A 17,034-nucleotide genomic window follows, 5' to 3' on the forward strand; every position below is an offset into this window, starting at 1 on the left:
GGCTGGACAGTGCATTACATTAGGCTGGACAGTGCATTACATTAGGCTGGACAGTGCATTACATTAGGCTGGACAGTGCATTACATTAGGCTGGACAGTGCATTACATTAGGCTGGACAGTGCATTGCATTAGGCTGACAGTGCATTACATTAGGCTGGACAGTGCATTACATTAGGCTGGACAGTGCATTACATTAGGCTGACAGTGCATTACATTAGGCTGGACAGTGCATTACATTAGGCTGGACAGTGCATTACATTCGGCTGACAGTGCATTACATTAGGCTGACAGTGCATTACATTAGGCTGACAGTGCATTACATTAGGCTGGACAGTGCATTACATTAGGCTGGACAGTGCATTACATTAGGCTGGACAGTGCATTACATTAGGCTGACAGTGCATTACATTCGGCTGACAGTGCATTACATTCGGCTGACAGTGCATTACATTCGGCTGGACAGTGAATTACATCATCCTGTCTAAAATGCATGCAAAAGGGCAAAATACCAGACAATATTCTTCACACTGTTAATTTATCAGAGTGTGAATCAAGTTGAAGTAAGCAGAGGGTACTTTTGTGGTCTATGATGAATGATCTTACATAGTCACATGGATGTTTATTACACTGTTGATTGCCATAGGCTGGGTTTTGGATTTGCCTTGCAAAAATAATCACACTGGATCAGGCCTAAAACCTCCTTGCTTGTGGGCATTGCATAAAAGCTGCTTGCTATGAGGAACACAGGAAGATGGAGTGAGGAACCAAAGAGAGGAGGAATATGTTTGCTTGGCAGACAGGGAGAAATTATTCACTCACAAACACATCAAACCGGTCACGGATTGAGGGCTACGCTGCAGGTTTCAGGACTCGACTGTGAGAAATCCCCCCTAAATCTCTCTCACAGCAATTTAGGAGGGAGGATAGGGTTTAGATCCCGGCTAATCTATTGGGGGGAGGGGGGAGGGCTGACCCTGAATGAATCAAGTGTGGAACCTCCTAAACCCTAGCAGGGATCTGTTTTAACAAGGTCACATAGAAACACCATCAGTCTGCACACATAGCGACAATGGCAGCTATGAGTGACACTTCTGAGTCCTTATAGTTGATACATCACAACCTTGAAACAGAGGAGACACACACTAGGGCTGACTCCATTTAGTTGACTGGTCCATTGTTTGTTCGATAGGCTGTTGGTCGACTGAGATTTCTTTAGTCGAGCAGTAGCATAAAATAAAAATCACAGTGTACAAGACCTGTCTGATGTGGCTCCTGTCTGAGTGGACTGATCCATTGTGGAGGCCTGTCTGAGTGGACTGATCCATTGTGGAGGCCTGTCTGAGTGGACTGATCCATTGTGGAGGCCTGTCTGAGTGGACTGATCCATTGTGGCTCCTGTCTGAGTGGGCTGATCCATTGTGGCTCCTGTCTGAGTGGACTGATTCATTGTGGCTCCTGTCTGAGTGGACTGATCCATTGTGGAGGCCTGTCTGAGTGGACTGAATCATTGTGGAGGCCTGTCTGAGTGGACTGAATCATTGTGGCTCCTGTCTGAGTGGACTGATCCATTGTGGCTACTGTCTGAGTGGACTGATCCATTGTGGATGCCTGTCTGAGTGGACTGATTCATTGTGGCTCCTGTCTGAGTGGTCTGATCCATTGTGGCTCCTGTCTGAGTGGACTGATCCATTGTGGCTCCTGTCTGAGTGGACTGATCCATTGTGGAGGCCTGTCTGAGTGGACTGATCCATTGTGGAGGCCTGTCTGAGTGGACTGATCCATTGTGGAGGCCTGTCTGTGTGGACTGATCCATTGTGGAGGCCTGTCTGTGTCGACTGATCCATTGTGGAGGCCTGTCTGAGTGGACTGAATCATTGTGGCTCCTGTCTGAGTGGACTGATCCATTGTGGCTCCTGTCTGAGTGGACTGATCCATTGTGGATGCCTGTCTGAGTGGACTGATTCATTGTGGCTCCTGTCTGAGTGGTCTGATCCATTGTGGCTCCTGTCTGAGTGGACTGATCCATTGTGGCTCCTGTCTGAGTGGACTGATCCATTGTGGAGGCCTGTCTGAGTGGACTGATCCATTGTGGAGGCCTGTCTGAGTGGACTGATCCATTGTGGAGGCTGTGGGTATGGCACACCCCATCAGTCTAAGACATGTGTTACTGAAATTGTATATGGTTATATTACGTAAACAAACACTAATAAAAAATAATATAATTTTATAACAAATGCGCAACTGAGAAGATACATCCACGTCAATATCCCAGGTTAAGGCATTGTGTTGGAAATGGACTGGGAGTATAGACGGATATCTTGGTCTACAGTCAATGTCAGTTCTTTAAAACCTGTTAGATAAGATGTGTTGTAAAGGACCAGTAAAATAACCAGTAGCCCAACTTCTTCTATATCATAAACCACATTGCTGATGGCAGTAATGTTGTGTGTCACCTGTAAGGTAGTTCTGAGTGTAGTATGCATATATACGCTGCCAATGTGATGGTGGCTTAGGTGGCTAGAAAGGGTACATTTTAGCTGTGTCATGATTCTAAAAGAGAGGAGAAATTCTTACTTAAAAGAGCCATGGTAAACAATGATTAATGATAGTCAGTGTGGGTGAAATTACAGCTGTTATATTAATCTGCTGGGGAGACCTATACAACTCCTATTAAAATATGACCTTTTTGAAAAGCTCCTTGAGTGGCTTAATAAGATTTAATAAACGAACGTACAACATTAGGATCTTAATTACACCCACGGCAGGGACTGGCGTTTCCAAGCCTCAATCAGGGAGTATAACTTAATGGATGGAATAATAGGTTTGTGATAGGTATTAGACCTGCTTAAATTACTTTTCAGGGAATGATCTCAGCAGGGAAGCAGTCCTTGAGTACCTTCCTTTCTAAAATAGACTGAGAAGGTTATGCACATCGGAGGAAATATTTTTTTTCCACACTGCCTACATTTTTCTCTTATCCAGAGCAACTTACAGTACAAATTACAGTTAAATGCCTTGCTCAAGGTCACATTGACAGATTAGTTAACTAATCGGTTCGGGGATTTGAACCAACGACCGTTCGGTTATTGGCCCAATGCTCTTAACCGCTTCATATTGAGGAGTCTGGTGGTTCTGCATCGGTGTGGGAGTTCAACTACTTGAGTCATACAGATCAGCTATTGTAAGCTATGGAAAGCAATTGTCTCATTCTGACCAATTTACTATTATGCAAAATAAGACTGACGTTTAACTATTTTGGAGAGAGATTAAAGCATTATAATTCTTTACATTTAGTAGACACTTATCTACAGCGACTTACAGTAACGAGTATGAACATTTTTGTGCTAGTCGCCCATTGGAATCGAACCCACAACAAGCAACATGCTCTACCAACTGAGCCACACAACGAGCTCCAAACTGCAAAGAAGTGCAGTATACAGAACAGTGAAGTGCTCTAAAACAAAGGACATATCTCATACATCACATTATGTATATCGCATGCCAATCAAAGAGATTATGCTCGGAACTCAAATTTTCTTTTCAGGATGCAACTCTAAGAAGCAATCACAATACGGAATGGATTTCAGCGAGAGGAATTTGTGAGAGCAGTTTTCATCTCCTCAAGGGTAGTCCATGCTTGGGTTAAAGGTCACACATGCCTAGAATATATTTAGGTTAGCCTGGATCATACGGATATAAAGAGTGACGAGTCAATGGGAAACGTCCTCTCCACCAAACCCCTAGTTAAGTTAATCAACCTCCATACAAATTCATGAGCATCTTGGTGGAATTCATACAACACTTTGACAGCACTGTCCATGACAGACTAGAGTCCATGACAAAAAAAAGGCCATGGCCAATAACATACTGTATTCTGAATAACTGAAACAGTTTATGGTTTCTAAAATAGATTCATGAACACTAGGGCTGTCCCAGACTAAAAAAAAAAATTTTGGTCAACCGAAAGTAGTCTATTCTTTCGACAAATCGAATTTGTATTTTTTTCCCATAAGGTGTGTTTTTTTGTTGTGTTATAATAAAAATTAAATATATGTATTGAGCTTGTCTGATTCTTAAAGCACACTGATGAAATAAAACGCAAATGACTCAAGAGGAAGCCAGAGATCAAGATAACCAGAAGAGAAAAACCTTAACCTGACCCGACCGTCCTCCTCTCGCTCCTGCTGGCTTTAGCAGATTCTACCGTTGCTCTCCTGAAGTTGCTGGTAATAGGCGAGGATTTGGCAACCTCGTGTGGAATGTCAATTTACAGGGCTTTCGGAAACTATTCAGACCCTTGACTTTTTCCACATTTTGCTACGTTACAGCCTTATTCTAAAATTGATTTGTTTAAATCTTCATCAATCTACACACAATACCCCTAAAGACAAAACAAAAAACAGGTTTATTAAATGTATAAAAAATAAAAAACTGAAATATCACATTTCCATAAGTATTCAGAGCCTTTTCTTAGTACTTGTTGAAGCACCTTTGGTAGCGATTACAGCCTCAAGTCTTCTTGGGTATGACGCTACAAGCTTGGCACACTTGTATTTGGGAAGTTTCTTCCATTCTTCTCTGCAGATCCTCTCAAGCTCTGTCTGGTTGGATGGGGTGCATTGCTGCACAACTTTCATCAGGTCTATCCAGAGATGTTCAACTGGGTTCAAGTCTGGGTTTGGCTGGGCCACTCAAGGACATTCAGAGATTTGTCCCGCAGCCACTTCTGTGTTGTCATGGCTGTGTGCTTAAGGTCGTTGCTCTGTTGGAAGGTGAACCTTCGCCCAAGTCCGAGGTCTTGGGCGCTCTGGAGCAGGTTTCATCAAGGATCTCTGTACTTTGCTCCATTCATCTTTCCCTCAATCCTAACTAGTCCCCCAGTCCCTGCCGATGAAAAACATCTGCACAGGCCTCCCGAGTGGCGCAGCAGTCTAAAGTACTGCATCGGAATGCTAGAGGATACACTACAGACACAGGTTTGATCCCAGGCTGTGTCGCAGCTGGCCGTGACCGGGAGACCCATGAGGCGGCACACAACTTGCCCAGCATCATCCAGGTTAGGGGAGGGTTACCATCGCGCTCTAGTGACTCATTGTGGTTGCTGGGCACACGCACGCTGACTTCGGTCGCCAAATATATGGTGTTTATTCTGACACATTGGTGTGCGAGGCTTCCGGGTTAAGTGAGCAGTGTGTCAAGAAGCAGTGCGGCTTGGCAGGGTCGTGTTTCGGAGGATACATGGATCTCTGCCTCTCCTAAGTCCGTACAGGTGTTGCAGCGTTAGGACAAGACTAACTACCAATTGGACATCAGGAAATTGGGGAGAAAAAGGGGTACCAACAAAAATAAAATACTAATATTTGTCACCTGTAATAAAACTATGGTAGATGGCATCAAGAGAGTAGTGGCTGCTGCATTCTGGTAAATGGTGTCAGAACTGTCAGGTACCCTTCCCCAGATCTGTGCCTCAGCATAATCCTGTCTTGGAGCTCTACGGACAATTCCTTCAACCTCGTGGCTTTTGCTCTGACATGCACTGTCAACTGTGGGACCTTATATAGATAGGTGTGTGCCTTTCCAAATCATGTCCAGTCAATTGAATTTACCACAAGTGACTCCAATTAAGTTATAGAAACATTTCAAGGATGATCGATGGAAACAAGATGCACCTGAGCTCAATTTCGAGTCTCATAGCAAAGGGTCTGAATACTTAAGTAAATAAGATATTTATATTATTATATATATTTATACATTTGCAAAAAAAATCCCAAAATGTTGTTTTGCTTTGTCATTACGGGGTGTTGTGTGTTGATTGCTGAGGAAATGTTTTATTTAATATATTTTAGAATAGGGCTGCAACGTAACAAAAGGTCAAGAGGTCTGAATACTTTCCGAATGCACTGTAGATATGCTACTGCTCGACTAAAAGAATGATCGATGAACAGCCTGTCGACCAAACAATCGACCAGTCGAATAATTGGGGTCAGCCAAAAATTAACATAAAATGTAAATAGCATAAAACACACACACACACACACACACACACACACACAACATAAAGCACTTAGACACACATGGGTAATTGCACAGGTACATAGACAAAGCATAAGGTAATTCAATCATGGACACACACGCAGGCAACAATCTATTTAACTTCTCATAGCAAAGAGAGCCCAGGCAAAGAATTGGTACAAGAACAAAGTTATTATGTCTAGGCCATCTATTACTATGAGTTCAGAGCATATTCTTCTATTTACACAAAGCATGCACACAAACACACATGCAAACCAACACACATGCACACAAACACACATGCACACAAACACACATGCACACAAACACACATGCACACAAACACACATGCACACAAACACACATGCACACAAACACACATGCACACAAACACATGCACAAACACACAGCAAGTGTAATCTATGTGATTGGTTAGTTGATAGCACAAACTAGAAGAGGAAAAACATCCATATCACATTTCACATTCTCAACTAGTTGGAGATTAGGCAGAGCACCTGCACCAGCGGCCTAAATCAATTAAGGACCACTAAACTCATAATCAAAGACCCCAATCTCTGAGTACCTTGGCGGGGCTGTTCCTGTTGCTAATGTGCACCTTCATCAGAGCCCCATGGTGTCTCTGATTCTGTGGGATTGCTGTGGTGACATCCAGCCCCATGAGACCTGTCCTGTCAGCTCAAAGCCGTCACCCTGTTCTGACCCCAACCTGACAGACTGTTGACCAACATATAGTAGCGTTCACCAAGCAACACTAGAGCAGGAATAATTTCTGCATTGTATCAAGCATTTGAAGAACGGAACAAAATATAGGTCAAGTAGAGGGTTATTTCATTCCTGAGTTCCAAAGTGACCTGTACAGTTTATAAGTCGAGTCCCACCGCAAAGAGCAATCCGACACTCAAAACAAAGTGAAATGAGAGTCCATGAACAGGAGTAAAATCAAATGTTTAAACATGAAATAGATCACATCCATGTAATTATAGAGTTGGGCCAACTTGTAGAATTTTGAATATTGTTCTAATTTTAGACATTTAGTTACATAGCATTGTTTAAATATCCCCCATGTAATGTTAGTGGAGCTAACATGGCTGCCATAGAATGTTGTAGTGTCATGTAAATCCATCCTAATGCAGAAACACCAATGTCCTAACCAGAATAATTGTAATTCAATAGGATCGCTATGGTCCCAACTCTCTAAATACATGGCTCTTGATCAGATCAGAAACTCTTCAGTCAAACAGATAACACTGCAACGGTGGTTGTGTTTCTGAGACCAAATCTTTGAGTCAAGCAGAAACTAGTGAAAAACTGAGATGTAGGGATAAGATAAGGTAATGTCATCGACTTCCGCAGAAGTCGGTCCCTCTCCTTGTTCGGGCGGTGGATGGCGGTTGACTGTATGTTTTGTGTATTATGTGTTGATGCGCAACGGGTTTTGTTCTCACATTTGTATTATTTTGTCAATTGGGTTTTGGAGTTTTGTGAAGCACTGATTAAACAACTCTGTTTATACCTAGTTCGATTCTCCTGCGCCTGACTTCCCTGCCACCAACGCGCAACCCATTACAGTTAACCTATCTGACTTTGAAGACCAACAGATAGGAGTGAATGATGAGTAAAACAGATGTTAAAACTGACTATGAACCTGTGACGTGTAATCTCTGTAATTTTTCCAATGTCATATTTCAAATCTCAGAAATGACGTGTGTAACCATTCGAATAGCAAAAGACGCAAATGTTCTTCGCTCCTCAGTCTTCAATCAGCTGTTTTAAATGGTTATGATGGGAGTTTTATTTTCATGACAGTCTTCATCTATAACCGTTGGTTACACAGTTACACAGAAATACAGTAACTGTACAAGCCCTGTATCTGGATAAAACAAACGGCTTTATAAAAGGATGTGCTTAATGGAATGTTCATAACATCCAGTCCCTGAACTAACTCTGAACAAAAACAAATCAATTTACTTGAGTATATTCTGGAAAGATAGAACATACGCATAGAATTCCACACATTCTTATCAACATTCACTCAAAAAGATGAAGGAGAAGGACACATACCAGGATCAGACTTGGAGAATGTGTCCACATGCAGAAGATCCCTATGGAAATAACATACAGGGGAAAGAGAGGAGGGGGGGAAAGAACTATTAAATCAGACATTTCTTTCTCATAAAATCTATTCAATGTCACTGCAGCATCCACTTGAACATGTTTCTATGAAGTCTTTGTTTGCTTGTTAGTACATCATTTCTCACGGAAAACACATTGATATTAAACACCTGTTATTTTCCCTCATCAAAACTAAATGTATTACATTCAGGTAACTGCCAAAATAATGGAAAAACCAACATAAAGTGTCATAATAGGACATTGGGCCACAACGATCCGCCAGAACAGCCTCAATGCACCTTGGCATCATAGATTCTCCAAGTGTCTGGAACTCTATTGGAGGGATGCGACACCATTCTCCCACGAGAAATTCCATCATTTGGTGTTTTGTAACATTATCAGTCATAGTAACCAACTCTTTCCTCCGCCGATGAGGACAGCCTCCTGGGACAATTTCTATATAGTCGGTATTTGAGTGACTGCCATTGGGTTCATGGTTCATATTATATCAAAGGGGGAAACAACTATTCCCCATGAAAGAAATGACAAAGACATGGGGTCTCTGTTGAGCTCTGGACCAGTGAGCGAAGGTACATTTGCCCCACAGCTGGCATGTTTTCCAAAGGTCTTCCTTTTAGGTTGGCAGTTTGCCAGGTGCAAAAAACACATAAAGGAAATGGGTTGTTGAGAGGCAGACAAATTAAATCAATGCTGTGCCTGATTGTGTATTCTCCTAGCAATGTTCTATTAGATATGATAAGAGGAGACGTTGCAGATGTGTCTCACAGAGAACGATCCTCGTTTCTAAGCATGGAGGAAATCCAAAATTAAGGCTTAGTAATCTCCTAGGAGGCACCAGCAGCCGATCCATTCATTATTCAGGGTCAGGGAGGATTATTGTTTGGTGCCAGTGGTGGCTGGGGTTGTGACCATGGATTTCTGACCATCAGAGACATTTTTTTTTAGGACAGACGACACAAAGACCACTCAGGCAATGGTGTATAATCGCACAGTATATGAGGAAATGTTCTTAATTCGCTCTCCAACAGAGAAACGGACAGCCACCACAATCCCAGATCCACATTCTCAATTTTGATCAACAAATGTGATACTTGAAATACAACCACAGTATGACATTCTCTGTCTGTATTAGATATGAGGAATGTAACCTGGCCAGTAGGATGAGTTGCTACAGGTTAATGACAGGGGTCTCAGGGACCATTGAACAGCCTGAAGGGACAATACAGTATAGATACCTGCTAACAGTATACATCTCTTTTTCATGTAGGATATAGACTTACTTGACAGTTCATGAACACACGTCACTGGTCAAAGTGTTAGAGGCCCCTTGTAAACTCAAGTTAGTTTGTCAGATGCCTTGTGAAACCTCTATATGTGCTGTTGGTTTTGTACAGTAGTACTGTAGGTTACGCAACATCAACATTTATCTGTCTCAGTGTGATTCGCCACTGACCTTTCCGGGAAATAACATGTCTGAAAACAAACACGTACTACTGTGGAAAACACTGGAACGGCTGAGACCTAGAGAGCTGAACATTTTTCATATTTTGTCTCCCAAAAACAGTGAGTCCATTTGTTTCCTGAGCTATAACATTCTATAATATACTATAATATAATACCTGTATAGATCATATTGGACCTGCCGTGGTATGAATTTATTTCTAAATCGATTGATAAATAACCCAACGATTTTCAGATCATATACAGTGCCAGGGCATTTATGCACACTGCAAACTGATGTGATGAAACATTTTACTGTGAAAAGGATGCTAAGGGGGCAACAACAGGCAAAAGATGCTATTGCGGGCCGCGTGCAGAGGTACGTAGAGGAGCTTGCTTATTATTGAGGTACTGTATTTAGAGGATATAATGGCAGACATGTTCATGAAGACAATAAGGTGCAAAATGTGGGTATATACATTCCACACATGTAGAGTAGCCAAGCTCTATTGTATTTATGGTTTTAGGCTATACCTGCTTGAGGTGATTAATCAATAGCCACACCACAACATTATCCAGTCTTGGTGCCTGGCACCTCTATCACTGACTACACAGGGCTGATGTACAGTCAGTCACATCTTGGCACACATTCGAAGGTGTATCAGGAAAGAGGTTAATAGGTATGCAAGAGGTGAAACAATAGTTTTATCATACTTCTACAGGATGCTTGAGATTCTAAAAATGTTGACTAAATTCAGCGATATCTAACTTGGTATGCAAACTTAAGTAACTTGTTAACACAGAACATGTGCTATAAATAATGATAATCAAATAATGATAATCAAATATTAGCACACATCTCATCTGCATGTTGTGAAATAATTTCAATACAAGACCTTTCACTTTATAGAAGACATCGTCCTGTAATTTTACATTTCATCATACATTCATGACCTTACCTGCATGACACGGTAACTTCTATTTTAGTAGCAGGAACGATGTTGTTCAGCGGATCAAACTCCCCTATTGATGCCATCATCGCGACTCTGAAGTTTATCTCTTTAAATTTGCACGTGTCAAGCTATTCTGATGAAATATCTCAAGAATATTATCGACCATTAACTTAAATCAGACCACAAGTTAGCGGTAGAGACATATCTGTCTTCATTGAGTTTTGGAAAGAAGCGCGTCGTAGATTAAAGACATTGCATTGGAGAGAAAAGCAATTTATCCTTTACGCCACCGTGTAGCTTAGAGGAGGACTGAAGCGCGTGCCTCTCGGTACCGATGGATTCCCCTCAATTTATATTCCTCCAGTGCTTTCGACAGGTGGTGTTAGAAGCACAGTATGCACTTTTGCTGAAGGTATTTCTTTGGAAAATATTGTATTTGTTTCTTTCGCTGATATCATTTCAACCTTGAATGCGTTTGTTTATTTGATATATTTATTGTTTCACACATTTTAAAATTATTGCGTTGATTGACACGAACAGACAGTCGTCATTGTATCCTGTATAATTAAGCAACAAAGGCATATTCAAATGTTGGTTATTTTTGTCCTGGATACAGAACTAAAATAAGTCTAATTCTGAAACACATTTGTTCATCTGAGAATTTATTATTTAGTAGCTTGAATTATTTATAATTTCCCTCTACCAAAACAGGCCACCTAGTCTGTGTTTATACAGGCAAGCCCGGTTCTGATCTTATTCCCACTAATTGGTCTTTTGACCAATCACATCAGATCTTTTCACTTGAGATCCTTTACAGAGCTGATCTGGTTGGTCAAAAGACCAACTAGTGAAAGAAAAAAATCTGAATTGGGCTGCCTGTGTAAATGTAGCCCCAGTAATGCAGACTGTGCGTTTTCCCATTGGGCACACACTGGTTGAATCAATGTTGTTTCCTCGTCATTTCAATTAAATTAGGTTGAACCAACGTGAAATAGATGTTGAATGGATGTCGGTGCCCAGTGGGTTGTTTGTATAGGGTTAGTGTTCACTCACGGCCATATCTCCATGTTACAGTGTGTGTTTACCGAAGACAGACAGAAGACACACGAAAGACAGAGGTGATTGACTACCTGTGCTAATTAGCTATCTAGCATGCTCCAAACACCTGTTAAAACAGTCTACAGTAAATGTTTATTTTGCATTTGTGAAATTATTTTGATGTGATATGACAGTATGTTTCTAGAACCATATCACAATTGAGAATCGATTTGCGTTTAGATGGAGTATTTGGCTGTTTTGACTCCCAGAGCCAGTCTACCTCTGAAAATAACATCCCACTGGGCACACACTGGTTGAATCAATGTTGTTTCCACATCATTTCAACAAATTTTAGTTGAACCAACGTGGAATAGACGTTGAATTGACGTCTGTGCCCAGTGGGATATAAAGTCATTGGACCTTGTGGAGGAACAGAAGGCTTGTCTACATTCCTTAAGAGTACATTCTGGGGCTAAGGCAACCTAGTCTCAGAGGTAGTTAGAGTTATGGATCACAGTGGAATTTACTAGAATCATGTTTGCTTTTTTTCTGCTTACACCAAATTCTTGATAAACAAACCCCGACTTGGGGTCCATTATAAGTACTGACACTGGGAAGGGATGGAGCTTCAACTGAGAGAGGCAGAGAGAAGGCCCAGTTGTGTGTGTTCTGTTCTTACCACATCCTTTGCCCCAATGGAACCCAAAGGGAAGGTTTGATGATGAAGATAAAGGGAAGGCTTGAGGATGAAGATTAAGGGAAGGTATGAGGATGAAGCTTAAGGGAAGGTTTGAGGATGAAAATAAAGGGAAGGTTTGAGGATGAAGATAAAGGGAAGGTTTGAGGATGAAGATAAAGGGAAGGTTTGAGGATGAAGGTAAAGGGAAGGTTTGACGATGAAGAGAAAGGGAAGGTTTGAGGATGAAGTTAAAGGGAAGGTTTAAGAATGAAGATAAAGGGAAGGTTTGAGGATGAAGGTAAAGGGAAGGTTTGAGGATGAAGATAAAGGGAAGGTTTGAGGATGAAAATAAAGGGAAGGTTTGAGGATGAAAATAAAGGGAAGGTTTGAGGATGAAGATAAAGGGAAGGTTTGAGGATGAAGATTAAGGGAAGGTTTGAGGATGAATGTAAAGGGAAGGTTTGAGGATGAAGATTAAGGGAAGGTTTGAGGATGAATATAAAGGGAAGGTTTGAGGGTGAAAATAAAGGGAAGGTTTGAGGATGAAGTTAAGGGAAGGTTTGAGGATGAAGATTAAGGGAAGGTTTGAGGATGAAGATAAAGGGAAGGTTTGAGGGTGAAAATAAATAGAAGGTTTGAGGATGAAGATTAAGGGAAGGTTTGAGGATGAAGCTTAAGGGAAGGTTTGAGGATGAAGGTAAAGGGAAGGTTTGAGGGTGAAAATAAAGGGAAGGTTTGAGGATGAAGATTAAGGGAAGGTTTGAGGATGAAGTTAAAGGGAAGGTTTGAGGATGAAGATAAAGGGAAGGTTTGAGGATGAAGGTTAAGGGTAAGTCTTTTTTACCTTTTATTTAACTTGGCAAATCAGTTAAGAACAAATTATTATTTTCAATTATGGCCTTGGAACAGTGGATTAACTGCCTTGTTCAGGGGCAGAACAACATATTTTACCTTGGCAGTTCAGGGATTTGATCTTGCAAACTATTGATTACTAGTCCAATGCTCTAACCACTAGGCTACCTGCCACCCCAGCTAAAATGGGTTTTGAGGATGAAGGTAAAGGGAAGGTTTGAGGATGAAAATAAATGGTAAGTCTCAGGATAATTTTTTTAACTAGGAAAGTTGGTTAAGAACAAATTCTTATTTACAATGACGGCCACTGGGGACCAGTGGATTTTCTGCCTTGTTCAGGGGCAGAACGACAGATTTTTATCTATGTCAGCTCGGGGAGTCAATCCAACAACTCTTTTGGTTACTGGCCCAACACTCTAACCACTAGGCTACCTGCCACCCCGAAGATAAAGGGAAGGTTTGAGGATGAAAAATAAAGTTTTCCAGAAGCACTGGCTGCAGTAGGGGGAAAAATCTAATCACATCCATCATTAGAGATGATGCGTTTCCCTGTATGAGTTATTTATTTTTGAAGTATCCGAGTGTTCAAACAAGGAACACAAAAACAATTTAGTTCTCACTTAATCAATTACAGAGAGGTGTAGTGAGCAGTGTTGTTGAAATGATTCACTGCTACAAGCAATCAGACAGACATAATCAATTAGACCTCACTAAAATAGGAAAATAAGAGACGGAAGATAAACCTCTGACCACCCGGACCCATTTAATGACATACACAAACAAGATGACATATTGTTGTATTGAATAGAATAATAATACACTCCCTCATCCTTAGTCCACTTCAGCTCTAATTGACAGTGAATGTGATGGTATCTTTGCTCCAGTCGCTGACGTGAGCAAATGAAGACGGATAGATGTTATTTATACCTGCTGGCTGTGTGCACACTCAATTTGGCAGCTGATCATGCAAAAATTGAAATTCTTCACGCCAAAAAAATTTACTGAGGGAGAAAGAGAGAAAGAGAGAGGGGGAGAGAGAGAGAACGACAGATTAGGGTAGGGTAGTAAAAGAGGAAGAGGACATAGTTACCTGCCCATTTTCCACTTTTCTCTTTTTTGGGAGCCTCTATATCTTGCAGGGTGACAGAATGATAAACTCTGCTTTGGCCTCACTGGCTACATCTGTCTGCTGGGAGATTTAATTGTCCTCCGGGTGGATTCCTGTTTAGTTTTCCTCTCACAGACCAGGGGCTAGCAAGGGAAGAGAGAACCCAGGCGTTAAGTTATTGTCAGTACACCTGCCAACAAAAGGCTGGTGGGGTTCTTATACCCTTGAGATGCCAGTGCACCAGCTAGTTCTTAGCCCTGACAGAGGAGGTAAACAATGTTCCACAGTGGCCTAATTCCCTATCAACACTGCAGGGAGAAAGACTGTCCCTGCTCCTTATTGTCCTCATCATCCTATGCACTCTTGCAATGCAACCGCATCCATAACAGGAGTCTTGCTGGAGTCAAATTCATACTGGCTACATGGGCAGTTGTCAGCTCAGATAATAGCCTGTAGTTCTCATCAGTTAAAGTCACTATTCATCACGTTATATCATATATCTGTTCCCAAACACCAACCCACAGATGTTTTAAGGCTTCAATCCAGCTAAATGTCTAGTACCGATTAGGCCAGTTTGGATGCTCAAAATAGGGCACTCCACTACAATCTCCACAGGGTAGATACTGAAGTACACCCCCCCCACCCCCCACTACACACACACACACACACCCCACACAACAAGGTAAGGTGCAATCAGGCATTAAGTGTATAATGGGCAGGACTGAGATAGAGAGTGGAGCTTGTGAGTCAGAATTAATGAAGCAATGTACAAATGCTGGACTGGGTTCTGTTGGCTGCACTGGGTTCTGTTGGCTGCACTGGGTTCTGTTGGCTGCACTGGGTTCTGTTGGCTGCACTGGGTTCTATTGGCTGCACTGAGTTCTATTGGTGGGCGGGGGCCTTTCTGGCTTACTCTACTTATTCATAAGATAGTGCCACCCCACTAGGCAAAACCTGGTTGCATCATCATAGTTTCCACATAATTTCAACAACAAATATTACGCTTTTCTCCCAACTGTTAACCTAAATCCAATGACGCAGTGACATTTGTTGGTTGAATTCACGTTAGTTGACATCTCAACCAAATGTAAACCTAAATTAGACGTTGAAATTACATCTGTGCCCCGAGGGACAGGAACTCCCACACAGAACCTAGATTCCATAATCCTTTAAGAACCATCTCAACCCCCCCTCCACCCCCCACCCACCCCCATCACTGACAACATTGTGTGCGTTTAGCAAAGCAAAACTAGCGCCGATTCCTAAATCAAGTGTCAATCCCACACACACCCACATTTTCAAGTATTCTATGCTGAAATAAGTTAGCAATTTATTGCATTATAATGATTTGATGCCATTCACAGCATGATACTGGAGTGTGAAACCTTTGATGGTATATCTATCTACAGTGCATTCAGAAATTATTCAGACCTCTTACGTTACGTTACAGCCTTATTCTAAAATGTATTAAAAATTTTTTTTAAATCCTCATCAATCTACACACAATACCACATAATGACAAAGTGAAAAGAGGTTTTTAAACATTGGAATTTGGCAAAAGGCACCTAAAGAACTCTCAGACCAAGAAAAACAAGATTCTCGGGTCTGATGAAACCGAGATCGAACTCTTTGGCCCGAATGCCAAGCATTCTGGAGGAAACCTGGCACCATCCCTACGGATGCTTTTCAGCGGCAGGGACTGGGAGACTAGTCAGGATCAAAGGAAAGATGAACTGAGCAAAGTACAGAAATATTTTGATGAAAACCTGCTCAGGACCTCAGACTGGGGTCCTCCAACAGGACAACGACCCTAACCACACAGCCAAGACAACGCAGGAGTGGCTTTGGAACAAGTCTCTGAATTTCCTTGAGTTGGTCCAACCAGAGCCCAGACATGAACCTGATCAAACATCACTGGGGAGGCCTGAAAATAGCTGTGCAGCGATGCTCCCCATCCAACCTGACAGAGCTTGAGAGAATCTGCAGCGAAGAATGGGAGAAATTCTCCAAATACAGGTGTGCCAAGCTTGTAGCATCATACCCAAGAAGACTCAAGGCTGTAATCGCTGCCAAAGGTGCTTCAACAAAGTACTGAGTAAAGGTTTTTATTCATTTTACAAAATGTTTCTAAAAACCTGTTTTTGCTTTGTCCTTATGGGGTATTGAGTGCAGATTTATGATTTAAAAAAATTGTATTCCAATTTAGAATAAGGCTGTAATGTAACAAAATGTGGAAAAGGTCAAGGTGTCTGACAACTTTCCGAATGCGCTGTATAATCAAATACTTTTTTTTTTTTACATTGCTCTTCCATTCCATGCAAGCACTGCCCATCTCTGGGGAGGAGTTCAGACAGCCCAGGGGTCTAGAAGATCTCAGATCTACTGTGGGTTGCTTATGAAGGCACCAGTTCTAGGACACAGAAGAGCTGGAGGGGACTGCATGGGAATGAGCCGACAAGACAAATCAAATCCAATGTTATTGGCCACATACACATGTTTATCAGATGTTATTGCGAGTGTAGCGAAATGCTTGTGCTTCTAGTTCCGACAGAGTGACGAGCTCTCCAGCAGAGTCTCACAACCCGTGCTTCTACACCTGCATTGCTTGCTGTATGGGGTTTTAGGCTGGGTTTCTGTACAGCACTTTGATATATCAGCTGATGTAAGAAGGGCTTTATGAATACATTTGATTTGATTTGACAGTGCAGCAATATCTATTAAGTAATAACAATTCCACAACAGATACCTAATACACACACATCTAAGTAAAGGAATGGAATAAGAATATATACATATA

At 41.7% G+C, this 17,034-nt stretch overlaps 1 protein-coding gene across 1 annotated transcript in view; it reads right to left on the reverse strand.

Moving 5' to 3' along the window:
• Positions 1 to 10,643, reverse strand: part of LOC139417386 (copine-9-like) — a 79,066-nt gene extending 68,423 nt beyond the window's left edge. The window contains exons 1-2 of the mRNA XM_071166654.1: positions 10,567 to 10,643; positions 8,096 to 8,136 (exon numbers count right to left, since the gene is read on the reverse strand). Of these exons, the coding sequence (XP_071022755.1) occupies positions 8,096 to 8,136; positions 10,567 to 10,643 (118 nt within the window). The remainder of the gene's footprint in view (positions 1 to 8,095; positions 8,137 to 10,566) is intronic.
• Positions 10,644 to 17,034: the final 6,391 nt, after the last annotated feature.

Source organism: Oncorhynchus clarkii, chromosome 9 (assembly GCF_045791955.1).
Source record: "Oncorhynchus clarkii lewisi isolate Uvic-CL-2024 chromosome 9, UVic_Ocla_1.0, whole genome shotgun sequence".
Lineage (NCBI taxonomy): Eukaryota > Metazoa > Chordata > Actinopteri > Salmoniformes > Salmonidae > Oncorhynchus > Oncorhynchus clarkii.